The 23,167-nt window shown below is 40.6% G+C and overlaps 2 protein-coding genes across 3 annotated transcripts; both read left to right on the top strand.

Moving 5' to 3' along the window:
* The first annotated feature begins 1,990 nt into the window (after positions 1 to 1,990).
* On the top strand, positions 1,991 to 12,579 carry LOC306927021 (cytochrome P450 2J2-like). 2 transcript variants are annotated; one of them, XM_079506600.1, is made up of 8 exons: positions 1,991 to 2,122; positions 2,654 to 2,803; positions 8,349 to 8,509; positions 9,098 to 9,274; positions 11,045 to 11,180; positions 11,319 to 11,506; positions 11,645 to 11,786; positions 12,025 to 12,579. In XM_079506600.1, exons 1-8 carry the CDS (start codon positions 2,017 to 2,019, stop codon positions 12,153 to 12,155), a joined length of 1,191 nt encoding a protein of 396 aa, XP_079362726.1. In that variant the 5' UTR covers positions 1,991 to 2,016; the 3' UTR covers positions 12,156 to 12,579. The 2 variants fall into 2 exon arrangements, with proteins under 2 accessions (XP_079362726.1, XP_079362725.1); XM_079506599.1 differs by having other exon boundaries at positions 11,954 to 12,579.
* Positions 12,580 to 13,519: 940 nt separating this feature from the next.
* On the top strand, positions 13,520 to 21,356 carry LOC306927022 (cytochrome P450 2J2-like). The gene is made up of 9 exons (XM_079506601.1): positions 13,520 to 13,725; positions 14,591 to 14,753; positions 15,971 to 16,120; positions 18,321 to 18,481; positions 19,016 to 19,192; positions 20,290 to 20,431; positions 20,546 to 20,733; positions 20,850 to 20,991; positions 21,123 to 21,356. Exons 1-9 carry the CDS (start codon positions 13,543 to 13,545, stop codon positions 21,296 to 21,298), a joined length of 1,482 nt encoding a protein of 493 aa, XP_079362727.1. The 5' UTR covers positions 13,520 to 13,542; the 3' UTR covers positions 21,299 to 21,356.
* The last annotated feature ends 1,811 nt before the right edge of the window (positions 21,357 to 23,167 follow it).

Raw genomic sequence — 23,167 nt, 5'->3', positions numbered from 1 at the left:
ACCGCAGTGGAAACCCCCCAGTAAGAACAGTAAGATCAATAGCGTGTTGTTAAGTTCAAAAAGACCACAAGTGTGTAGTTTTTAGAATAGTCATCTCTCATACAGTATGAGACAAAAATAGTCTAGGTTACACTCAACCTTTAGGGGAAAATTTGGAAAGACCTTTTTGTTTTTCATAAGATCACTATCACAGTGCTTGAATACAAACAATATGACAAATAATGTGTGACATGAAATATCTTATGTGATGTCCCCAACCAGGAGGGAATGGAATTCCCCATTATAAAGTATTATGTCAATTTGACTCGATAGTGTCAACTCAGTTCAGCTGCTGACCATCATTCAGCTGCTGACCCCAGTGGCTTCTTTTACGATCGTAAAAATAAGAAAAGGCCGCACACACGTAGCCACGATGCTGTATTATTTATTGAAAAGAAACCAATGTTTCGACCTTTCGGCCTTCTTCAGGGATCTTTTACGATCGTAACAGGCCAAATATCGCTACACCACAATCTTGCTGAATAATGGAGAACCAATTAAATATATCTCCCCAATAGACGTGACAGAACCATCTGTAATACCACATCTATCACACTATATGGGAGACTGTTGGGTACATTTGACTACCGGTAAGCTTAGATTTGGAGTAATGAAATCTGTGAAATACTTTAAATTGGATCAATTAATAGAGCTGCTCTGAATACAGGCCCTCGTCCCACAGCATATCTGTGGGCTCCTCCGCCCACAAATCTCTGAGATCACCTGAGTCCACCGATGCCCCAAAGGCCTGTAAATGACATCTCATCACCTGAGTCCACCGAGGCGCAAAAACATCCTGCTCGGGGCGCCAGTATGTCATTGTTGGCTGATCAACACGCTTAGCTGGTGCTGTTATTCACTCACTTCCACTTCACTGCTCTTTCAAATCACATTCACACCAGAATCTTTCCAGTGGTGTTTTACAAGATTCTCATCATGATTGTGCACAATCTTTTTGAGTGTATGGACGTTAAATATTGGCTAGTGTTAATTTTTGTGTTTTTGCTGGTGACTGATCTTGTGATAAACAGGAGCCCTCTCAACTTCCCGCCTGGACCCTGGGCTGTACCTATCCTGGGGAATATTTTTACCAGACTAGACTTCAAAGAAATCAAAAAGGTTGTCTTTCTTTCTCAATGAACACATGTATTGAATTGCATGAATTGCAGTTACTAGACACAGTATTTCCCAAGTGTAAAAATAATGTTTATTTAATAATGAAATAATGTATTATTTCAAGCTGTTTCATGATAATTCTGATAATTGCTTTATAAAGATTATGACACTTTTAGTTAACAGAGGAGATTGTGCCTGTATTTAATTTTAGGCTAGGTGCTGGAAGAAGTTTGGAGCTATTTTTGCTACCCATTGCTATTCAACTGCAAGGGCAAGACATCCTGGGCTCTGCGCACCAGGATTACTGACATTGTCTAGTTAGTAGTATAAGAAATGGTGATCACTGATCAGTGGTGGAAAAAGTACTCAAATGTTTTACTAAAGTAAAAGTATTGCAATGTAGAAATACTCTGTTACAAGTAGGCCTAAACGTCCAGAATTGAAAATGTACTAAAAGTACAAAAGTATTGTTATCAAAAATGTACTTAAAGTACCAAAAGCAAAAGTACTCATTGTGCAGTATGTCCCATTTCACAACTTTTCAAATGTATAAAAACTAGGAATTTGCATGCCTTCTAATCGCTCAATTCTAGCACCACACGTCGCAATTGGGAAGAAGGAAATAGCGGGGATTATTTTCTTTTTTTCCTTTCTTTATATATATTTTGTTATGACATATATAATATATTATTCATGACATATAACCTGGCAACCTGTGATATTTTCATATACCCAATTGCTTGGAAAGCGTGAACCTGGCTACCTGGCCGAGTGGCAGAATGTTATTAAATTTATGACCTGCCATTTCAGCTTACTGAGGAGTATGGCCCAGTGTTCAGCTTGAGGAGAGGCAATGAGAGGATGGTATTTGTCAACGGGTTCAAGATGGTGAAAGAGGCTCTTGTCCACGACAGCTTTGCTGATCGCCCTGCTGTCCCTCTGTTTCATGTTGTCTTTAAAGGCATTGGTAAGTGACTGAGTAAACAAGTAAGTGACAAAATAACGGTCAAAGTGTGTGCACGTGTGTGTGTGTGTGTGTGTGTGTGTGTGTGTGTGTGTGTGTATGTGTGAGTGAGTGAGCAATTAACTTTTTTATGCTTGCCATCATTGATCTTCATCTTTAAACATTATCTCCTTTCTTGATTCTTGTCAATGGCATGCAGTAATACAATCTAACAGTTAATAACTTATACCTGTAACAGAAATAGCATAATATTATTAGACGTAACTGGCGATGAGTAGACCTTATCATTAGTGCTGCACGTGCGATTCTAGCTCAAATGTGAATCTCGATTTTCCTTCACAAGAATTGAGATCACGATTCTCACACGATTCACATTTTTTTCCCCTGAAAACAGCCAACTAGTGCTGCACAATTCTTCACAAAATGAGATCGGTGTCTGAATCTAGATCTCAATCTTTTTTTCGATTAGGCCTAATTGTGCAGCACTAGTAGGCTACTCATACGTTGTTCAATCAACCATTTGCTTACTTACAGGTATTGCTTTTAGCAACGGTTACTTATGGAAAATGCAGCGGAAGTTTGCCAACACCCACCTTCACTACTTTGGAGGAGGAAAGAAGACACTGGAGAAGCAAACTGAACTGGAAAGCATCTTCCTGTGTGAAGCTTTCCTAGAGGAACAAGGTAAGTGCAGATCATATTATAGGGATACCCCCCCACTGCAGAAGTGTTAAACAAGAATTCCGGACCAGCACTTTTCTTAACGCAATCTGGTGTTATTACTGTCGAACAACCAGTGGTAGAGGCGAGAAACAATAAATAAAAATAAAAAACGCAGCCGAACTCAGAGCATGCGTACTGGGTCATAGGCTCGTTAAACTTTTTATAGAAGCCACTTTGGGACTGTTAAGGTCCGGCTCTCAGACCATAACAAAGAAGGGAAACAAGCATGGGATAAATGCAAAAATGTAAAGTTTATTAAATAGTATAATTGAAAACAAAAAACAAAAAACTTGGCAGGGAAACTAATCTGCCGGCAACAAACTGAGGACTGAGTCAAACAAACAATATGCCCTCCATGCTCAGGTGTGGCCCAGGTGGAAGAGAAAGAACCACATGCAAGGTGGCTCTTTTATAGTGATTGGAGGCACTGGCCAGCTGCCTCCAATCCTTGATTGCCACCACTCTCCAACCAGGTCCCATCACACTGAAATACAGATTAGTAAAGCAAAGCACACACATAAACCATGACATAGGCCCTGGGGCCGTCACACTCCCCCCTTCAAGACAGGGTCCCAACAAGAACCCTGGACAAAATTATTGCAGTTTACCGATTACTGAAAGTATACTTTTAATTAAACATACATCAGTCATAGGCCTATACTTTCAAATAGCCCAGAACCCAACCTCCCTCTAGCCCCTGCTCACATCTATATTAAGCCGTAACCCACACCCCTCTCAGCAACAGGTACCTTTGAAGCAGTTTGAGACAGTGGTGAAAACACAGCAAAAAATTTAATCATGAACAAGAACAAGTCTTGGCTTTGGTCAAGGCAAATGTAAACTTCATCTAGACCTCCAGTTTTTACTGATTGAATTTGAGTGTTACTAACACACACATGAGTTTTCTTTCCAAAAGGTTTGCACCGGTTGTGCTGGTTGATCAGGCCAAACACGTCCCCCGGCCAAATCATTTCCCAAAATCAGCGTAATGCCCTCAATTGGAAAAGCAGAAGACACCCCCATCATAGCCTGGAGCTGGAGCTCACCTATGCTTTCTATGGCATAGGCAGCTCCTGGCAGGATCCGCCGGCAGAAACTGTGCGCAGCTGCTGGACATGAGACTAATTAATTAGAGCGACAGAGAGAGAGAGAGAGAGAGGAGTGCGTGTGTGCGTCAATTTAACAAAGGTGCAGACGATCAGAAATCAGCAGAGAGTGATCGACGTTTGCGCGACTCGGACCCAGACTTTTCTTTTCTCCCTGGAAATAAAAACGTCTGGGTTTCCGAGGCTACCCACATCCTAACTTCACGTTTACAGAACGCAGAGTGAAGCACACATTTATGCACAGGCACATTGAACTTAGACATGCCCAGAGCCTTAGAAATAGAACTCTTCTATTATATGGCTCTGGACATGCCCATGCCCAACACTGGAATACAGGACCCTGTATCAGTCTCCTTGGAGAAAGGAAAAACAGACCCAAGTACAAATGAATGTGCAGAGCCTGTGTCCCGTAAAATGTTCACTGAAACCTTCTCCTTACTCCCTACCAGAGAGAGCTGTCCTGTTGACGGAAATGGCACGTGTGAGTCATACGTGCCATTTCTGTCAACAGGACTAATGTCTCACCTTTCAGGCAAAAATCTGGTTTTGATTCATGACTCAAAACCAGATTTTTGCCTGGGAGCAGTGGCGTATCCAGGAATTACGTTTTGGGCACGCAAGATATGTGTTAATTGTCGTCTCCTCGCGCACAATCGTAGCACTAAAGGTTTTCAAAGAGATATACCTGCCAGACGAGTAGGATACAAAGGCTGAAAGGCATGCATTTACATTCCAATGGGCGATTGAGGGTCGCGCTCTACCGCAACGGCCAATCAGCTGTCCATTAATAGTTATCAGGTCTTGTTTTTGTCCGCTTTTTTTCTCATTGTATGGATTTTGGCCAGGCAAGAAATGGATTTGGACAGGCGGTCGCCTGCCCTCGCCTTATTGTAGCTACGCCTCTGCCTGAGAGGTGAGACTTTAGTCTTTAGACCAGGGGTTCTCAACGTTTTTGGCGGGGCGGCACGGGCCCCCTTGAGGATTATGAAAACTATTCGTCCCTGCATGAGCAAGTCACATTTTTTTTTCCAATGGCCTTCCTTGTGGCAGTAGTGGCAAACATTCCCATTGTTACGTGCAGCACGATGGCCCTGTTCTGTAAGATTTGCACCAGAACAGTTAGAGAAATACATCCCGTCAGCAGGATCAGTTTCTCTATCGCCCGTAACCAAATAAGAGTAGGAGTTCTCAACTCTATGAGTCAACATGAATCATCTGCCAGTGCAGCAGCCGATACAGTCTTTACCTTTTTCTCACTTATGTACATTAATTGCCACAGGCTCTGCACAGAGTTCTAGAATTGTTCCAACACCAACAAGTTGCACAAGTCATGAAAGTAATTTACCTCTGATGCTGCACACCAACGGTTAAGTGATTTTCTTTGGTTAAAATAAGTGTTAAAAAGCTCTATATTGTGATAGCATGTTAATGTTTGTCTTGTCTAGACAAAAACGCCATTGACAATGGACAGAGTTTAATGTTTGTTTTGTCACTAACACAAACATTAAATGCCATTAACAATGAACAGAGTTTAATGTTTGTTTTGTCTGTCACTGAGCAAATCGACATATGTTATGTTATGATATCGCGATGATGTAAGATGATAAAGCGCCCCTCACTTCACATGTGACGGGTGTGATTTTTTTATTAAACAGAAAATGCATTTTCAGAAGCTGAAACTGGGATACCAATTTTATCCAATCAGGATGGAGTACGCAGTCAGGATACAGATTAAACAAGTGGAATTGTAAGTGATGACACAAAGAAATGAGCAAATACAATTAGAACTGGAACACTATAAAAAATTAAGCTCATAGCTACTCTCTCCTGATTGGCCGAAATTTTGTCACCTACCTGAAAATGAATTTTATGTTTATTAAAGAACTGGAGAGACAGGGAGACCCCTGTTACTGAACAAACATGCTATAGCAATGATTACTATCAGAATGTAGTGTTTTAAACTTTTAACAAAAAACTTTTTGTTATAACCAAAAAATATCACTTACACTACCTTTAAACGAAAAATGTTCGTCGATTACCTATTTTCACCCACAAAAACTAAATAAAAACTAAGCTATGATGACTAAAACTAAGTCTAATATCTTGACAATTTAGTCAACAAATAAAAACTAGTCCAAAACGTTAGGGACAGACTTGTGGAGAAGAGATCCAGTAGAACTAAAATAACTAACTAAAAGTCATTTTACACTTGGTTGCGCTCAGGTGTTGCACTTTGAAAATAGCTGATCTACAATCTCACAACATTGCACTGCAAATCTGCGATAAGTTGTGCTATTTTCAGCATGAAACCAAGTGTAAAATCTGCCATTACAATGCCATCAAGGCCTGCCAAAATATGAAAACAAGCTGATGGATAATTTTGAATATTGTAGATCTGTTATTTTGTGGATGGAAGTTTACATGTTTCCAATGACTTAAATCTCATGCCCTGCATAATTATGCCCCATGTCCTGTATTTTTCATATCTCATGCCCTGTATCCCACTAAGTTACATCTCATTTCTGCCCCAGCGTAAAACAGATAGTATTAAATCTCACTCTCCCCCAGTCAGCGAGTAAGAATTGTTGTTTCCCGAGTGTCTGCCTTTCTGTGGAAAACACCCTGTTATTCGGCCTTGGTGCTTTGCCAGAGCAGACAAGTTGTCTCCTAGTTACGTTAGCTGGTGGGCTTTAACCCAGTTATAAACTACATTTAGATGATTAACTACATATCCCATACATTATGCTTCCTGGTTTAGATAGGAAGTGACAGTGAATCATCCTTTGGTTGTATGACACGTATGCTCTGTGTAGCGTATTCTATCTGATTACAATATCTATATATACCGTGTCCATTTGGTGGCACGGGGGAGAGACATTTTGTAATTTGGCTGTATGTGGGATCTGTTCTGTGCTCTCTCTGAACTGAAAATGAATCGACAAAACCATATGCTCTGACTGGACAATCCTTCTTCCTGGTGGACTCATTTTTCCTATTGGGTATTTAAAGGTATTTTTCTAGAAGAGTATTTCCTGCTTAAGGTAACATTTGGATATTGATAGTATTCCTGTTAAAGCTAATTCTCAACTTTATCCTCTAAATGGTTTAATAACCATTTTTGCCAATTGTTAGAGGCTCTAAGCCTAGATTTGTGGTGCTGAGTATTTATTTGTACTCTGATTACTTCCTGAAAAGTATTTTTACAGTTTTATAGTTTCAGCTCTGTTGCAGCTCAGTAATACAGTATTATACAGTCCTTTTTATCATTAGTAAATCATTAATTTATTGTCCCTTCTGCATTTTATATGCAACAATTGGTCTTCGAGTCTTCCCTTATCTTAAATATTTCCAACAAATTGATCCTGGTCGCCGGATTTTTATACATAACACAAGCGACAACAGCTGCTAATGTTATGAGCTAACTGCATGGACAGGAAAGCCACAACAAAACACAGTCATTGAACCACGCACAGAACGTCGGAAACGAACGCAAACAACGGCCGCGAGGTTGCGACAGAGAAACATACACGTTACTAAAATCATAATAATAATATGTGAGGAAAACAAAGACAAAGGGGGGACAACGGAGACAGCGTGCGGAACGCCGCCTGCACCGCAACGGCCGCAAGGTTGCGACAGAGAAACACATGTTACTAAAATAATAATAATAATAATATGGGGGGAAAACAAAGACAAAATGGGGGATAACAGAGACAGCGCCTGTTTCACCTGACGCATTATGACTGTCATCATTCCATGTTTTTATATTTTTTTATTATCGTGAGAACGATGATTTCCATTATCGCATTGCAACTCTTCAGGAATAGAAAGCCTGCGGTTTCTATTAGCTTGCGTTCCCCTTCCCCATCGATGATGTAACTGGTGGACAGGTTTCTGAACTGCCCACAGCCCTCCTATGACGACGTGGAACAAACTCCCACTATACCTTCGACAAGCACCCTCTGTAGACATTTTTAAAGCACAGCTCACAACCTAGTTCTACACTCTTGCTTTTAGTTGATCTTTTAAATTCTTTGTTGTTATTCATGTCCTCATTGTATTGCATTACTGCTATTATTTTAATGTTTTATGCCTTGCTTTCTTTTTTTCTCCATTGCTCTGTAAGGCACTTTGAGCTACATTTTATGTCATGAAAGGTGCTAGAGTTTTATTATTATTATGAGTGACACAGACCGAGAAGAAAATAATTGTGGCATTTTATCATGACCATTAGTGACCAATTAGTGGTGAAGTGGTCCTTTAAGTAAAGAATGTGAGTACTTTTTCCACCACTGCTGACCTGTGACCATTTCCCTGCCCCAACACATCTATCATTGGTAATAAAGGGATATTCATTTTATGTCAACATCACTTTCATAGTGCTGATGAACTATTCACAGGAAAACCGTTCAGCCCACACAACATCTTAAACAATGCTGTGGGCAATGTGGTCTCCTTTCTGGTCTTTGGACATCGCTTTGATTACAATGATGAAGGATTTCAGAACCTTCTGCGATTGGACAATGAAGCCATATCGCTCGCTGGCTCAGCTAGAGCTCAGGTAACCCATTTATTTATTTAGCACAACTTTAACTTAAACAATTAGTTTTTATCTATCGATTACTCATCCCATGGAGACTTGAATTCATGGACATTTTTAGTTTTTTGTCGCATTCCTGAGCCAATAATTTGAGGAGACTATTTGTGTACGTCTCTAAATGTTTTGATGAATTGAACATGGTGGACCCTCTTGTAAACAAGTGTAATGCTTAATTGGGTCGTCCACTCACAGTTAACAGTCTTTGTATTGAGTTTGTGCTTGAAATGTACTGTAATTCTGCAAACTGTTAATAAATATTTCAATCAATCAATCAAGTGTCTCCAGTGCTCTCCATAGTGGTTCCCTATGGTTGCTGGTCCTCAGGTTGGTTTAGGATGCAACATCAAATTGGTTTAGGAATTCCTACTGGTTTAGGAATGTGAACTATCGCTTTTAATACGTCCAAAAGGGCCGGGTTGAGATTATGTTTTCCCCCTATTTGTCTGTTCATCCGCCACCTCCAGATTGTCCTGTTCAGCTCCAGCTATGGAGCTAGTCTTGCTCACCATCTTGTTCAATCATATCAGCATGTAATCTGTTCTTTACTAGCTGTACAATGCCTTTCCAAGCCTACTGAAGCACCTGCCAGGACCTCATCAGACCATCCACTCCAACTATGGGCAAATTGTGGCCTTCTTGCAGAGAGAGATAGAGAAGCACCAGGAGGACTGGGACCCTGAGGACCCCCGTGATTATATAGACACATACCTGACAGAGATAGAGAAGGCAAGTATTGTGTCCCAAAAGAAAAGGACAAAAATGTTTTTGAGATGACAAATTACCATGCATGAGGGAGGTGTTGGCCCTGGGCCTGGGAGGGATGCATCGGATATCTGCGCTCGTAATGGCTAAATATGGCATTAATGAATTGTGAATTTCTATCGAATATCCAATGAAATTGAGTTGATGTGTTTTTTAAGGGTAACTGTTGCATAATCGCAATATCACTTTCATCACCAAGCCCCTGAGATGCTCTGAATTCCCCTCTCGCACACAAATTAGGAAGTGGTTTAACATAAATGATCTTTTATTTGTAATCTGTGCATATAAAATATATATTCCCCTCAAATACCCCAGCCACCACAGCATCGTTCATGTTTTGACAAATAAGCATAAACAAACCACTTCACCTGAACGATATCCATCTACTATAATGGAAAGGGGGAGCAAAGCAATATGCCCGTTTATCCGTCCGGCTTCTCCTACCAAACCACTCCGTTAGCACACATCTCTCCATGCACGCAATTTTGTTTGCATGCCACAGGAATCCATCTGCACTACATTGCATCCATGCAACGGACATATTTACTGTACACATTGCGCAACATTTCGCTGTGATGAAAATTACATCACAATTTCCACATTCAACCTTCTGAAGTCTGACTGAACAAGTGAGCACCCTGGACAACTGGACGAGTGGCCACCAACTGGTCATGGTACGCTACGCTACAGTACAGTACAGTACAGTACAGTACAGTACAGTACAGTACAGTACCGCACCCAAAAGGTCTGACTGAACAAGTGAGCACCCTGGACAACTGGACGAGTGGACACCAACTGGTCACCTGGATAAGTGGGCACCCGGACAACTGGGCACCTGGATGGCGTGGCGTGGCGCTAGAGCGAGACGGTCAAGTTCTAGTTGATGTAACCAGGAGATTTGGTGGGGGATATATTAAGCTGAAAACAAGTTTGTGACTGTATCATTTAATTGTTCCCACTCCCCGTCAACTCCCCACCGTTCCCGGATGCAGCAGCCCTCGCATTTCCCTTGTCCCCCGGCCAGAGATACATAGCGATTCTCATTATTTCAATAAATAATCATAAAAAAACTATTTCACATGAAGATATTTGAGGGGAAATATATATTGCATCGCGTTTTCTTTATAAAACCGTGTTCTGGTTGAACACATCCTCACGCTGTTATTGGCTAGAACTCCGCCCTCCTCCCCCCCAGCGTTCAGCCAGAGGGAGCCAAAGGGAGAATGTCTGTCTGCAGGAAAACACCCCAGCATCATTATACAGGGGATGATAGAGGGAAAAAATGCCAAATATATGCATATTGTTTTTATATTTAGGCTTAAATGTTGCCTATAATACCTTTAAGACTAAATTGAATGGAAAAATATGTTTTTCACCGTTTTAGAGCATAGCCTAATTATAGTTAACAATATGTGCTCCCGAAAATATATTGAAAAATTATTCAATTTGTGTATTTTTATATCAGAATTCCAATCTTCCAGTCAAACATAAATATCATGCGTGATTACATCAGCAACCAATTTTAATCAATGATACACCATTAGAGATCTAGGGCACATTCACCTGCAGCTGCTGGCTCCAGGCGTACAGATTATTTTCTGCCTTTCAAAATAGCTGATAGCAACATAAAAGGTTACACTATATTGCAAGGAAGATTAAAATGATCTGAAAGTAGCTCAATACAGTTACATCAACTACATAAACGCATGATCTTATTTGATTTCACACTAACAGAGGAAAGGAGATCCCCAGGCTGGGTTTAACATAGAGACATTGAGCATATGCACCCTGGACCTGATTGAGGCTGGGATAGGTGGCACCACCTTACGCTGGGCTCTGGTTTACATGATGAACTATCCAGAGATACAAGGTCTGTGGCACACTCATCACCACCACCACCACTGCACACACATGAAACTGCACATTCCCATTTGCACAAAAAAGTATACCCTGCTGTATGTGTACTACTTTGAATGAAATCTGCATTGTTCTGACCATTATCACCCAGACAAGGTCCAGGAAGAGATTGACAGAGTAATCGGACTGTCCCGCCAGCCCACTGTCGCTGACAGACCCAATATGCCCTACATCGAAGCTGTCGTTCACGAAACCCAGAGGATGGGAAACATTGTGCCTCTTAATTTACCCAAAATGGCCAGTAAGGACAGTATGCTTGCAGGATATTTCATACCCAAGGTAAGATCATTTTAGTGAAACATGAGCAAAACATACAAAGTTAAGGCTGGTTCAAAACTGTGACATACTGTCTGAAAGCCATAAAATCAATAATTATGGGTCTTACCAGTGTTACCACCTTCTCCTGACTCTCTCTAGGGCACATGTATTGTTACAAATCTTGCATCTGTGCTGTTCGATAAGAATGAGTGGGCGACTCCAGAGACCTTCAACCCAGAACACTTCTTGGATTCAGAGGGCCGGTTCCACAGAAGAAAAGCTTTCCTGCCATTCTCAGCAGGTCCCTCCTTCTGTACATTCCTTCTTTCAGCAGTGCTTTTATACCATTTCATACATGATATCTTTATTTAGAAACATTTGTGATGGTCAATGATGAATTCTTGGATATTTATATTTTTATATTATATATAATATTGATACACTGTTGGCATCATTCATTCTCTGCAGGTAAACGTGTGTGCATAGGGGAGCAGTTGGCTAAAATGGAACTATTCATTTTTTTGGCATCCCTGCTCCAGCGCTTCACCTTCTCCCCAGTCCCTGGAGAGATGCCCAGCATGGAGGGTGTGGAGGGCTTCACCAATGGCCCCAACAAGTTCAGGATGTTGGCGGTACCTCGCTGATGACCTCATCCTCACCCATCTTATGATGTAATTCATGCCAGCCAAGTCTATGGACTTTAATGTTTGTTTAGTGTAGTAACACTCATTCAATTCAATTCAAATGTATTATTGTATGTATTATTAAGTGTAAAATCATATGTTATATAAGTGGACTCTAAAGTCTAAAGAATAAAGAAGAAAAAAAAAAAGGATTGACCTCTGCCTTTTACAGGCCAAACGCTCAATTGTGCTAGGTTGGAAAAATGTCAATGTCCCGATGATCGGCTTTTGATTGAGGAATTTAACGTCCAGTTTAGCACACGAGAAACTAACATATGTAATTAGGAATAAACCTGCTGAATTCTATAAGATATGGGAGAGATTCTTGGACTTCATTAAGCGTGGTGACATTGAAGAGGCTTTGGATGTACAGTATAGTGGTTAACTTGAATCATCAGCTGTTGGGTTGGGGTGAGGAACTGTGATGTGGACATTGTGCATTTGTATATGTTTGTTTAATTGTGTGTGTATAAAGGTTTACATCTTTTATAGGCATATCACGTGAATAAAGATTTTATACTTTTGTTACTTGATCCACGTGTGTGAGGAGTATAGTGTGTACTCAAGTGGTGTAGTTTAGACATTACTAAAACAAATTCCCTGGGTAGAAATCCCTTAGGTGGCGTAGTTTGGCTACCCTATTCCAGTGGTGTAAACTGTAAAGTAACTAAGTACATTTACTTAAGTACAGTACTTAAGTACAATTGAGGTATTTGTACTTGAGTATTTTCAATTTCCAATACTTTTACTTCTACTCCACTACATCTCAAACGCAAATATTGTACTTTTACTCCACTACATTTATTTGAAAACTTTTTTACAATATGCATTGCCCACTTTAGCCCTACTGTATATGCATACATACATTTTGGCGATTTGAAAATAGTGAATCTACAAGCTCACAATGCATTGTGAGCTTGTAGATCTGCTATTTTCAAAAGTAAATTTTGAATTTTTACTTAGCAGAGTAGTAACAGAGTAGTTATATATATATTTCTTTCAAAATCATTTTATAGCAATTTTCATTAACAAATCTCAGAGATCTCAGGGCAGAAAATAATGAAAAGACTATGTTGTTGAGCACCACATGGCCCTCCCAGACAAAAGAAAAAGAAAAAAACATTTTCTCCCCTCCATGTCCCAATTTAGTAAAGCCAATTCCCACTCAAGCTCTGCTATGTGTGTGAATTCCCCTTTCCCCTAGACTAGAGTATTTCCTAGAGGCCACTGTGTTATGCAATACGTTGTTATTGTTAACTACATGACCAACAAGCTCTGATGCTGTTATTCCTTCACTTCCACTCCACTCCACTCCACTCCACTCCTCTCTCAAAATACACCAGACTTTTTCCAGTGTTTTGCAAGATTCTCACCATGATTGTGCACACTCTTTTTGAGTGTATGGACCTTAAATGTTGGCTGGTGTTCATTTTTGTGTTTCTGCTGGTGACCGATCTTGTGAAAAACAGGAGCCCTGTCAACTTCCCGCCTGGACCCTGGGCTGTACCAATCCTGGGGAATATTTTTACCGCACTAGACTTCAAAGCAATCGAAAAGGTTTTCTTTCTCTCTCAATAAACACTAAAATAATTTTACTCAGTTTTACTCACTCACAGTATTTAATTCAAGTTACTGGACACAGTATTTCCTTAACCGTATAAATTATTATACGTTATTATATGTTAGTATTATTTCGAGCTGTTTCATTAATGTTATAATTCTTAAAGATGATAGTTGAGAGTTCTAGACATGCATAGTTATTGGTGGACATCAAGGACTGTATCTATTCTAGTGCCCCAACTTTGGCAACTATAAGAACTATAAGAAATGGTGATGAATGTAATCCTGTTGTTGCTCATTTTAAAAAGGCTGGGGTATGTTGGTGTGGAGAAAGGTAATTCCATAAATAAAAAATGTAATAATTAAGAAGTAGTGAAAATAGCTGATCTACAAGCTCACAATGCGGTGCAATGATCTGCTATTTTCATTTTTCACGTATACTATACCTGTTATGTGCAGAAGATCCCTAGTTGGAATCTCACGAGGGATACTAACAAAAAAACACTATCATATGGATAAGCCTATAGTATGTTCAGAGTGTGAAAAGTCTTTCTTCCCAGGCATTGAGCATTCCTTTGAAAGGTGGAGAGACAGGTATTTTATCCCCATGATTGGAATAGGGTTCTGTGCTCCCATGACTCCCAGGTACACACACACACACACACACACACACACACACACACACACACACACACACACACACACACACACACACACACACACACACACACACACACACACACACACACACACACACACACACACACACACACACACACACACACAATTAATAGATGCATTATTGATTGACTAATAAATAACAATATGTGAATCCAATTGCAATTATGACCTGCCATTTCAGCTTTCTGAGGAGTATGGCCCAGTGTTCAGCATGAGGATAGGCAGCGAGAGGACGGTATTTATCAACGGGTTCAAGATGGTGAAAGAGGCTCTCGTCCACCAGCTGGACGACTTTGCTGATCGCCCTGCTACCCCTCTGTTTCATGTTGTCTTTAAAGGCATTGGTGAGTGAGTGAGTGAGTGAGTGAGTGAGTGAGTGACAAAGTAAGGGTCAAAGACAAAGTACAAGTGAGCAAGTGAATGGGAAGAATTGTGCAAATACACCCATTTAGAGAGGATGTTGTGAAAGTTAAAAAAGGGGATGAGTGAGAGATTTACTGTTTGATGCTTGAACGCTAAATGAGGTCAAGGTTGATCTTCATCTTGAAACATTATCTTCTCTCTTGATTCTTGTCAAGTAATACAATATAACAGTTAATTGCGACCGAAGGTCGTGTTTACTATGAATACCTGCATCTCCCGTCCGTTAGTTAGTCACCCACGTCTCCATATATGGTATCGCGTTTCATGACATCATGGACACACTTAGATCTCCATATATGGATCTGACCTTGTGACATCTCGTGACATCATGGAGACCCTTAGATCTCCAAATATGGTTGTCAGTCCATCACGCCGTGTGACATCACACCTCGTGACACGCTCCATATGTCAATCTGACATCATCAAACCCTCATCACCTGGATCTCCATATATGAAGATCATGACACTGATCTCATCAAACCCTGGAAAGCCATACATTGAGAAGACTGTATCATCACCTACCTCTGCATAGGTGCCAGCCAGAAAATCTACATCTGACCTCACTGACACCAGATTAATAGTTTAACTTCTCAACTGTGCCATATTAAGAAGCTCTGTTGTTTCAGGCCTGAAACGTCAATAAAAAGGGGTCCATATATGGGCATTACCAGAATCCCTAATACAACCCCTGTTACAACCCCTGTTATGCCCATATATGGCATATATGGAGCCGGCCAGCAACTCTACAGTACAGTACTGTACATCTGACCTCAAACCTCAAACCCTTAGATCTCCATATATGGAGCTGACCTGTTCTGACATTCCATATGTTGATCCTCCCCACCCGTCCTTCTGTTCTGACATTCCATATGTTGATCTGACCTCATCAAACTCTGTACACTCAAGAGTAAGACCCGCTCCATATGGCCAGTACAAAATTCATTCCATATGTTAATCTGACCCCCCCATGCCAAAGCGCCAGCACTCACCCAGCAGTCTGCCGTCACCCAGGCCATGTGTGCACGCTTCTCGTTCTCAGGGCGTCTTACTTATACCTGTAACAGTAATAACATAGTAGACGTAAACGACGGTGAGTAGGCCCAAAAAACTCATACTACTCTGCTTGCTCACGTCACAGGTATAGCTTTAAGCAACGGTTACTTATGGAAAATGCAGAGGAAGTTTGCCAACACCCACCTTCGCTACTTTGGAGGAGGACAGAAGACACTGGAGAAGCAAACTGAACTGGAAAGCACCTTCCTGTGTGAAGCTTTCCTAGAGGAACAAGGTAAGTACTGATCATAAGAACTGCAATGCTGCAGTGTTCATTTCGTCCACTAAAAAACTATGACAAAAACATTTTGTCGACTGCCCTTTTTCACTGACAAAAACAAATAAAAACTAAGCTATTATGACTAAAACTATGACTATGAAATATATTGACAATTTAATCTACAAATAAAAATCACACCTGTGTGAAATGAGCGGTGATACTGTACCGTGTGGGGGTCCCCGCAACATCCAGACCGGGGGGCCGGCCTGGTTCCGGCGAGCCGCCCCGCATCCGAAACGGTCGAGAAGTGACAGAGTTACCGTATTGCAGCTTTCCGTGCTCGGACATACAGACACAGAGACAGACAGACAGACAGACAGACAGACAGACAGACAGACAGACAGACAGACAGACAGACAGACAGACAGACAGACAGACAGACAGACAGACAGACAGACAGACAGACAGAAATGTTTCTTCAAAAACATTCTTGATAGATAAACTTTGTTTCAGACACAGTGGGTCCATATATAGAAAACAAAGAAACAAGACAATAAAAACACAGAGATAGCCTATGTAACAGACTATTTTCACTCCATAAGTAAATTAAATTTACATATAACATTGCCAGAAACAAGAAGAAAATATTGTATCACTCTGTGTGATCACTGTTAAGGCCATACTTAATACATTCTTTGACTCCTTCAGTCTACACATGAATCTAAACATAAAAATCCTCAAAACCGCATGAAAGGTGGGTACATTACTAGTCACAAACATTTCACTTGCACTGGGCCATCTTGGGAGTTTCAGGAAAATTCGAAAAGCTTCATTATATGCCACATGAAGTTTTTTCATTTTTGCACTGCTAACGGCACTGATTGAGAGTAATGTTTAGCTGTAAATGACATAGGGCGGTTGTTTACATGGCTGCCTGGTTGGATACAGCATAACAGCAGCGCAGCCAGGTGATCTGAGCCTTGGGATTAGACAGAGGCTTGTTATTGAGCTATCTGAGCGATCATTATCCAGAAATAACATATCCAGAAATAACACTGATGAATTCAGTAATTGACCAGCCTGAATCAAGCATTCAACCAAGCCGTGTAATAAAAATCACACCCGTGTGAACTGAGTGGTGTAGTATAGCCTGCCTGACGTAATTAAATCATGTCTGACGTAATGAAATCACACCCGGGTGAACAGGGTGAACATAGCAACCATGCTCATTTTTTCTGCACAGACTAACAAAGCCAGTTGTAGGAGTGGTTTACACCACTCAATAATGAAATCACACCCGGGTGAACAGGGTGAACATAGCAACCATGCTCATTTTTTCTGCACTAACAAAGCCAGTTGTAGGAGTGGTTTACACCACTCAAAAATACATAAAAATGGGTCCCAACTCATAGTTTGGGGAAACACTGGTGCAGAGTCAACAACCATGTGCCTCCTCCAGTATACATTAACTAACAGCAAGGAACATGTAACATGTTAAAAAGGTTTCTAAACTGTGTTTTATGGTGTCTTCTTTTTAACTTGTTCTATTGTATTTTATATTATTATTATTATTACCCTTATTTTCTTTTTTTCATGGGTGTACAGCACTTTGGTTCAATGCTGTTTGAAATGTGCTGCATAAAAAGTGGTTGTATTGGATAGTAGATATCCCCTCCCCTTGGAACTAGGGAACTGAATCCCAGTTTCTGCTGTTCTGGGCAATGAACCAATCTCTCTTATGAAATACAGATTTTTGAGTGGTGTAAACCACTCCTACAACTGGCTTTGTTGAGTGGTGTAAACCACTCCTACAACTGGCTTTGTTAGTCTGTGCAGAAAAAATGAGCATGGTTGCTATGTTCACCCTGTTCACCCGGGTGTGATTTCATTACGTCAGACATGATTTAATTACGTCAGACAGGCTATATAAGACCTTACACCACTCAGTTCACACGGGTGTGATATTTTTAGTTTACGTGTCTGTTCGTACCAAAAAATGAGCATGGTTGCTATGGTCACCCAGTTCACACGGGTGTGATTTAATTACGTCAGACATTACGTCAGACCACAGCTGATCAGTCTATATAAGACCTTACACCACTCAGTTCACATGGGTGTGATTTTTAACAATAATCTGACCATTTCCCTTGTCTAACTTCAACAAATCTGTCATTGGTAATTGCTTAGGAATTTTATGTTTCTGTACCATTTACAGGAAAACCGTTCAACCCACACTACATCTTAAACAATGCTGTGGGCAATGTGGTCTCCTCCATGGTCTTTGGACATCGCTTTGACTACAATGATGAAGGATTTCAGAACCTTCTGCGATTGGACAATGAAGCCATATCGCTCGCTGGCTCAGCTAGAGCTCAGGTAACCCATTTATTTATTATTAGCACAACTTTAACTTACAAAATTAGTTTTTATCTATCGATTACTCATCCCATGGAGACTTGAATTCATGGATATTTTTAGTTTTTTGTTGCATTCCTGAGCCAATAATTTGAGGAGACTATTTGTGTCTCCAGTGCTCGCTGGCTCAGCTAGAGCTCAGGTGACTAATTTATTTATTATTAGCAATAACTCAAACTTACAATGACTGCCATGTAAACATCAAGGGCAAACGGCAAACGCAGTCACAAAACATAGTCAATGACATTTATCCCTAACATTTAGGTGCCAGTGATAAAAAATGTAGATCGTTGACAATAGTGTACCACCTTAATTCTAATTAACTCTGCCAGACCAATTTGGCTGGGAGGTGATTATGTTTTCACCTTATCTGTCCGTCCATCCTCCACCTCCAGATTGTCCTGTTCAGTTCACCACCAACTACAGAGCTAGTCTTCCTCAGCATCTTGTTCAATCATATCAGTATGTCATGTGTTCTTGCTTGATTACCTTTAGCTGTACAATGCCTTTCCAAGCCTACTGAAGCACCTGCCAGGACCTCATCAGACAATCCACGCCAACTACGCACAGATTATGGCCTTCTTGAAGAGAGAGATAGAGAAGCACCAGGAGGACTGGGACCCCGAGGACCCCCGTGATTATGTGGACACATACCTGACAGAGATAGAGAAGGCAAGTATTGTATCTCAAAAGAAATAAAGGACAAAACAATGTTTTTGAGATGACAAATGCCCATGCATGAGGAATACACTTGGCTCCTTGAACATCTGTGGATCTTGGTCTTAGTCAATAGCTTGAAACTGAGAAAACAGCCAGCACACAGTAAAATGTAGGTCCTTTTCACATTTACTGTACCTCTCCACGAACAAAGCAATGGACACATTTCAACCTAACAATGATTCCCGAGCGCGGCGCACGCTGCAGCTCACCGCTCCTTGGCTGCGGCTCACCGCTCCAAGAGATGGGTCAAATGCGGAGAACAAATTTCACTGCGGTAACGTGTGTGACAAATCGTATGACTTTGACTTTGTCTTCCTTTGCGCTGTCAACACTGAGGTAAATAAAACTATGTGTAAAGGACATTTACTGTGTGCTGGAACATTGTTATAAGCCTTGCACCTTGACACTTTTGTTTCATCGGGAGTGCTTGCGGGCATTCTGCTTTGCAGTGCTCTCTTAGTTAATAGCTTGGATTATTTTAAAGCTTCATTTATAGTTTGTCACTTGCTTGCACAAAGATTGAGCTGATTTTCAAACTAGCAATGCATCTTGTTATACAAAGTATAGGCTTAAAAGACTCATTCTACTAATGGCGACGAGGGACTTTAAATTTTGATAAATGAAATGGAAAAACATGTTTTTCACCCTTTTAGAGCATAACAATATATGCTCCAGAAAGAATATTCAAAATTATAAAATGTGTGTATTTTTATGTGTATTCTACTCACGTGTGATTACGCCAGCGACCAATTTCAATCAACATTGGAGGGCGGTGCTGGATGTTGAATGTAAACAAACCTGCTTTATAATATTTACCTTTGTGGTCTGATGTGACCTCCAGGTGAGTCATGGGATTTGACATGCCCTAGGGCACATTCACCTGCAGCTGCTGCATGGCTCCAGGCATACAGATTATATTTTCTGCCTTTCAAAATAGCAACATAAAAGGCTACAGTATATTGCAACCAACATTAAAAGTAGCTGAAAGTAGCTTAATACAGTCAGATACATCATCCACATAAACGCATGATCTTATTTAACACTACCAGAGGAAGGAGGATCCCCAGGCTGGGTTTAACATTGAGTCATTGAGCGTATGCACCCTAGACCTGATTGAGGCTGGGACAGAGACTGCTGCCACCACCATACGCTGGGCTCTGGTTTACATGATGAACTATCCAGAGATACAAGGTCTGTGGACTACTCACCACCACCACCACCACCACTGCACACACATGAAAAGTACCCTGCTGTATGTGTACTACTTTCAATGAAATCTGCATTGTTCTGACCATTATCACCCAGACAAGGTCCAGGAAGAGATTGACAGAGTAATCGGACAGTCCCGCCATCCCTCTGTGGCTGACAGACCCAATATGCCCTACATCGATGCTGTCATCCACGAAACCCAGAGGATGGGAAACATTGTGCCTCTGGGTTTCCCAAAAATGGCCAGTAAGGACAGTATGCTTGCAGGATATTTCATACCCAAGGTAAAATGATTTTAGTAAAACGTGAGAAAAACATATGAGCAAAACATTAAGACGTTAAGGCTGGTTTGAAAGTCATAAAATCAATAATCATATCAACATCTCCTGACTCTCTCTAGGGCACAGCTATTGTTTCAAATCTTGCATCTGTGCTGTTCGATAAGAATGAGTGGGAGACTCCAGAAACCTTCAACCCAGAACACTTCTTGGATTCAGAGGGCCGGTTCCACAGAAGAGAAGCTTTTCTGCCATTCTCAGCAGGTCCATCCTTCTCTACAATAACAGCTTTCAGCAGTGAATTTTATACCATTACATGATGTCTAAAACACTAATATTTATTATTTTCATAATATTAATATTAATTTACTGTTGGCATCATTCGTTCTCTGCAGGTAAACGTGTGTGCATAGGGGAGCAGTTGGCTAAAATGGAACTATTCATTTTTTTGGCATCCCTGCTCCAGCGCTTCACCTTCTCCCCAGTCCCTGGAGAGATGCCCAGCATGGAGGGTGTGGAGGGCTTCACCAATGGCCCCGACGAGTTCAGGATACTGGCGGTACCTCGCTGATGACCTCATCCTCACCCGCCTATTGCTTGACAAATGGGACATAATATTTAACTCAAAAAAGTCATGTCTACACTCTACGCCAGTTGATAAATGCCTGTTCATTCTGTATTTAATATTGCTTATTTCCTTTTTTTTTTAATATATTCTGTAAACGGGTTGATAGTTAGAGAACCATACTATTTAGTTTAGTTAGGGTGTGTGGTCCAACATGAGTAAACTAACTGATAGTTAGAGAACCATACTATTTAGTTTAGTTAGGGTTGTGGTCCAAATGAGTAAACTTAGTCACAATCCTGAAGGGTTGTGTTAGAACAAGATTTATTATGCACACGATGACAATTAAAAGCTCTTGGAGAAATGGTCTGGTCTGAGATGGTATATTTATTCCAAGGTAAGATTGTACAAAATGATGAAAACACAGCCTCTCGGCACGAGACGCTGGGCAGACATAAAGAATAAATGCACTTTCAGTGCTTATATGAATGACACAGAATCCACAAGTAGGTGGGTCTTAATCATGACAAGTCCTAATTTACAAGATAACAACTGGTTCAAACTGGTTGCTCATCGTTCACCCCGGACGTGTACAGTAGAGTCCCATTGTTAGAAGTATCCAAGTTTAACAGAGCCCCGACCTTGGAGAAGGTAGGGGAGTGAGAAGGCAGGGGAGTGTGTGTCTGTCTGTCAAATGGTATTAATTATGATACGAGGGGCCCACTGGAGAGCTATTTGCAGTCAGCATTTACATTATGAGAGCAACATGTTAAAATGAAAATGTATCTTTGAACAAATACGACGCAAATTTAATTTACCCCAATCACATTTTTTTAGATTTCTACAGATACGACATTTTTTAACACAGCACACTGCTTCATTTCCAAACATACCTACCAACTCATCAATGGAATCTATATTTCTACCTGACCCATTGGTCAAAGGAGGTGTTTCTATTATTTATAATTCTCTCTCATGTTTAGATAGTAATGCCTCCTTGGATTATTTAAAAACTGCTTGGGAAAACGATTTAGGAATATCTATCACTGACGAGCAATGGTCTACATCTCAAAAATTGGTGCACTCTTCTTCAGTATGCGCCAGGCATGGTCTTATACAATTTAAAATATTACACAGGTTACATTTGTCAAAGGAAAAACTCAACAGAATGTATCCGAATGTGAATCCAGCCTGCGACAGATGTGGCCAGTCGCCGGCCACTCTGGCGCATATGTTCTGGCACTGCACTAAACTAACATCATATTGGCAAAGTATATTTAAATCACTATCAGACATTGTTGGAAAACCTTTTGACCCGGATCCACTGACAGCAGTTCTAGGAGTTAAAAGCCCCGGGGTCAAATTGTCTACTTTCCAATATAACATGGTAAAATATGTGACTCTACTGGCTCGCAGACTGATACTGTTGAACTGGAAGCAAGCACATGTTCCGACTCACACTACACTTATGAAAGAGGTTATGCACTATTTGCAATTGGAAAAGATAAAGTTTGAATTGAGAGGGAGTGAAGATAGATTTTACCAGACATGGCAACCCTTCATTGACTATTTCAATAGGTGCACGCTAACCCCTCCTACACAATAGATAACAAAATAAAAAATTGGAAAGAAGAAAAAAAAGGAGAAAGGAACTGAGTGTTTTTTCTTATTTTATTTTCTCATTTAAAAAGAAGAATGTCGGGTTGGGAGAGTTTGAGAGCAAGAATGTCTGTCCTGTTGTCTTTATTTTGTTTGTCTGTTCACATTTGTCAATGTTTAACTGTTTTGTTTTTTCTTTATCACATTTATGTACCTTTTTTATTATGTATTGTATGTCACTTAATTACTCATTATCTGTCAATTATTTTCTTAAGT

Source organism: Electrona antarctica (assembly GCF_951216825.1).
Source record: "Electrona antarctica genome assembly, chromosome: 7".
NCBI lineage: Eukaryota > Metazoa > Chordata > Actinopteri > Myctophiformes > Myctophidae > Electrona > Electrona antarctica.
The sequence above is the reverse complement of the archived record's forward strand: the minus strand, read 5'-3'. Positions and strand labels throughout refer to the sequence as shown.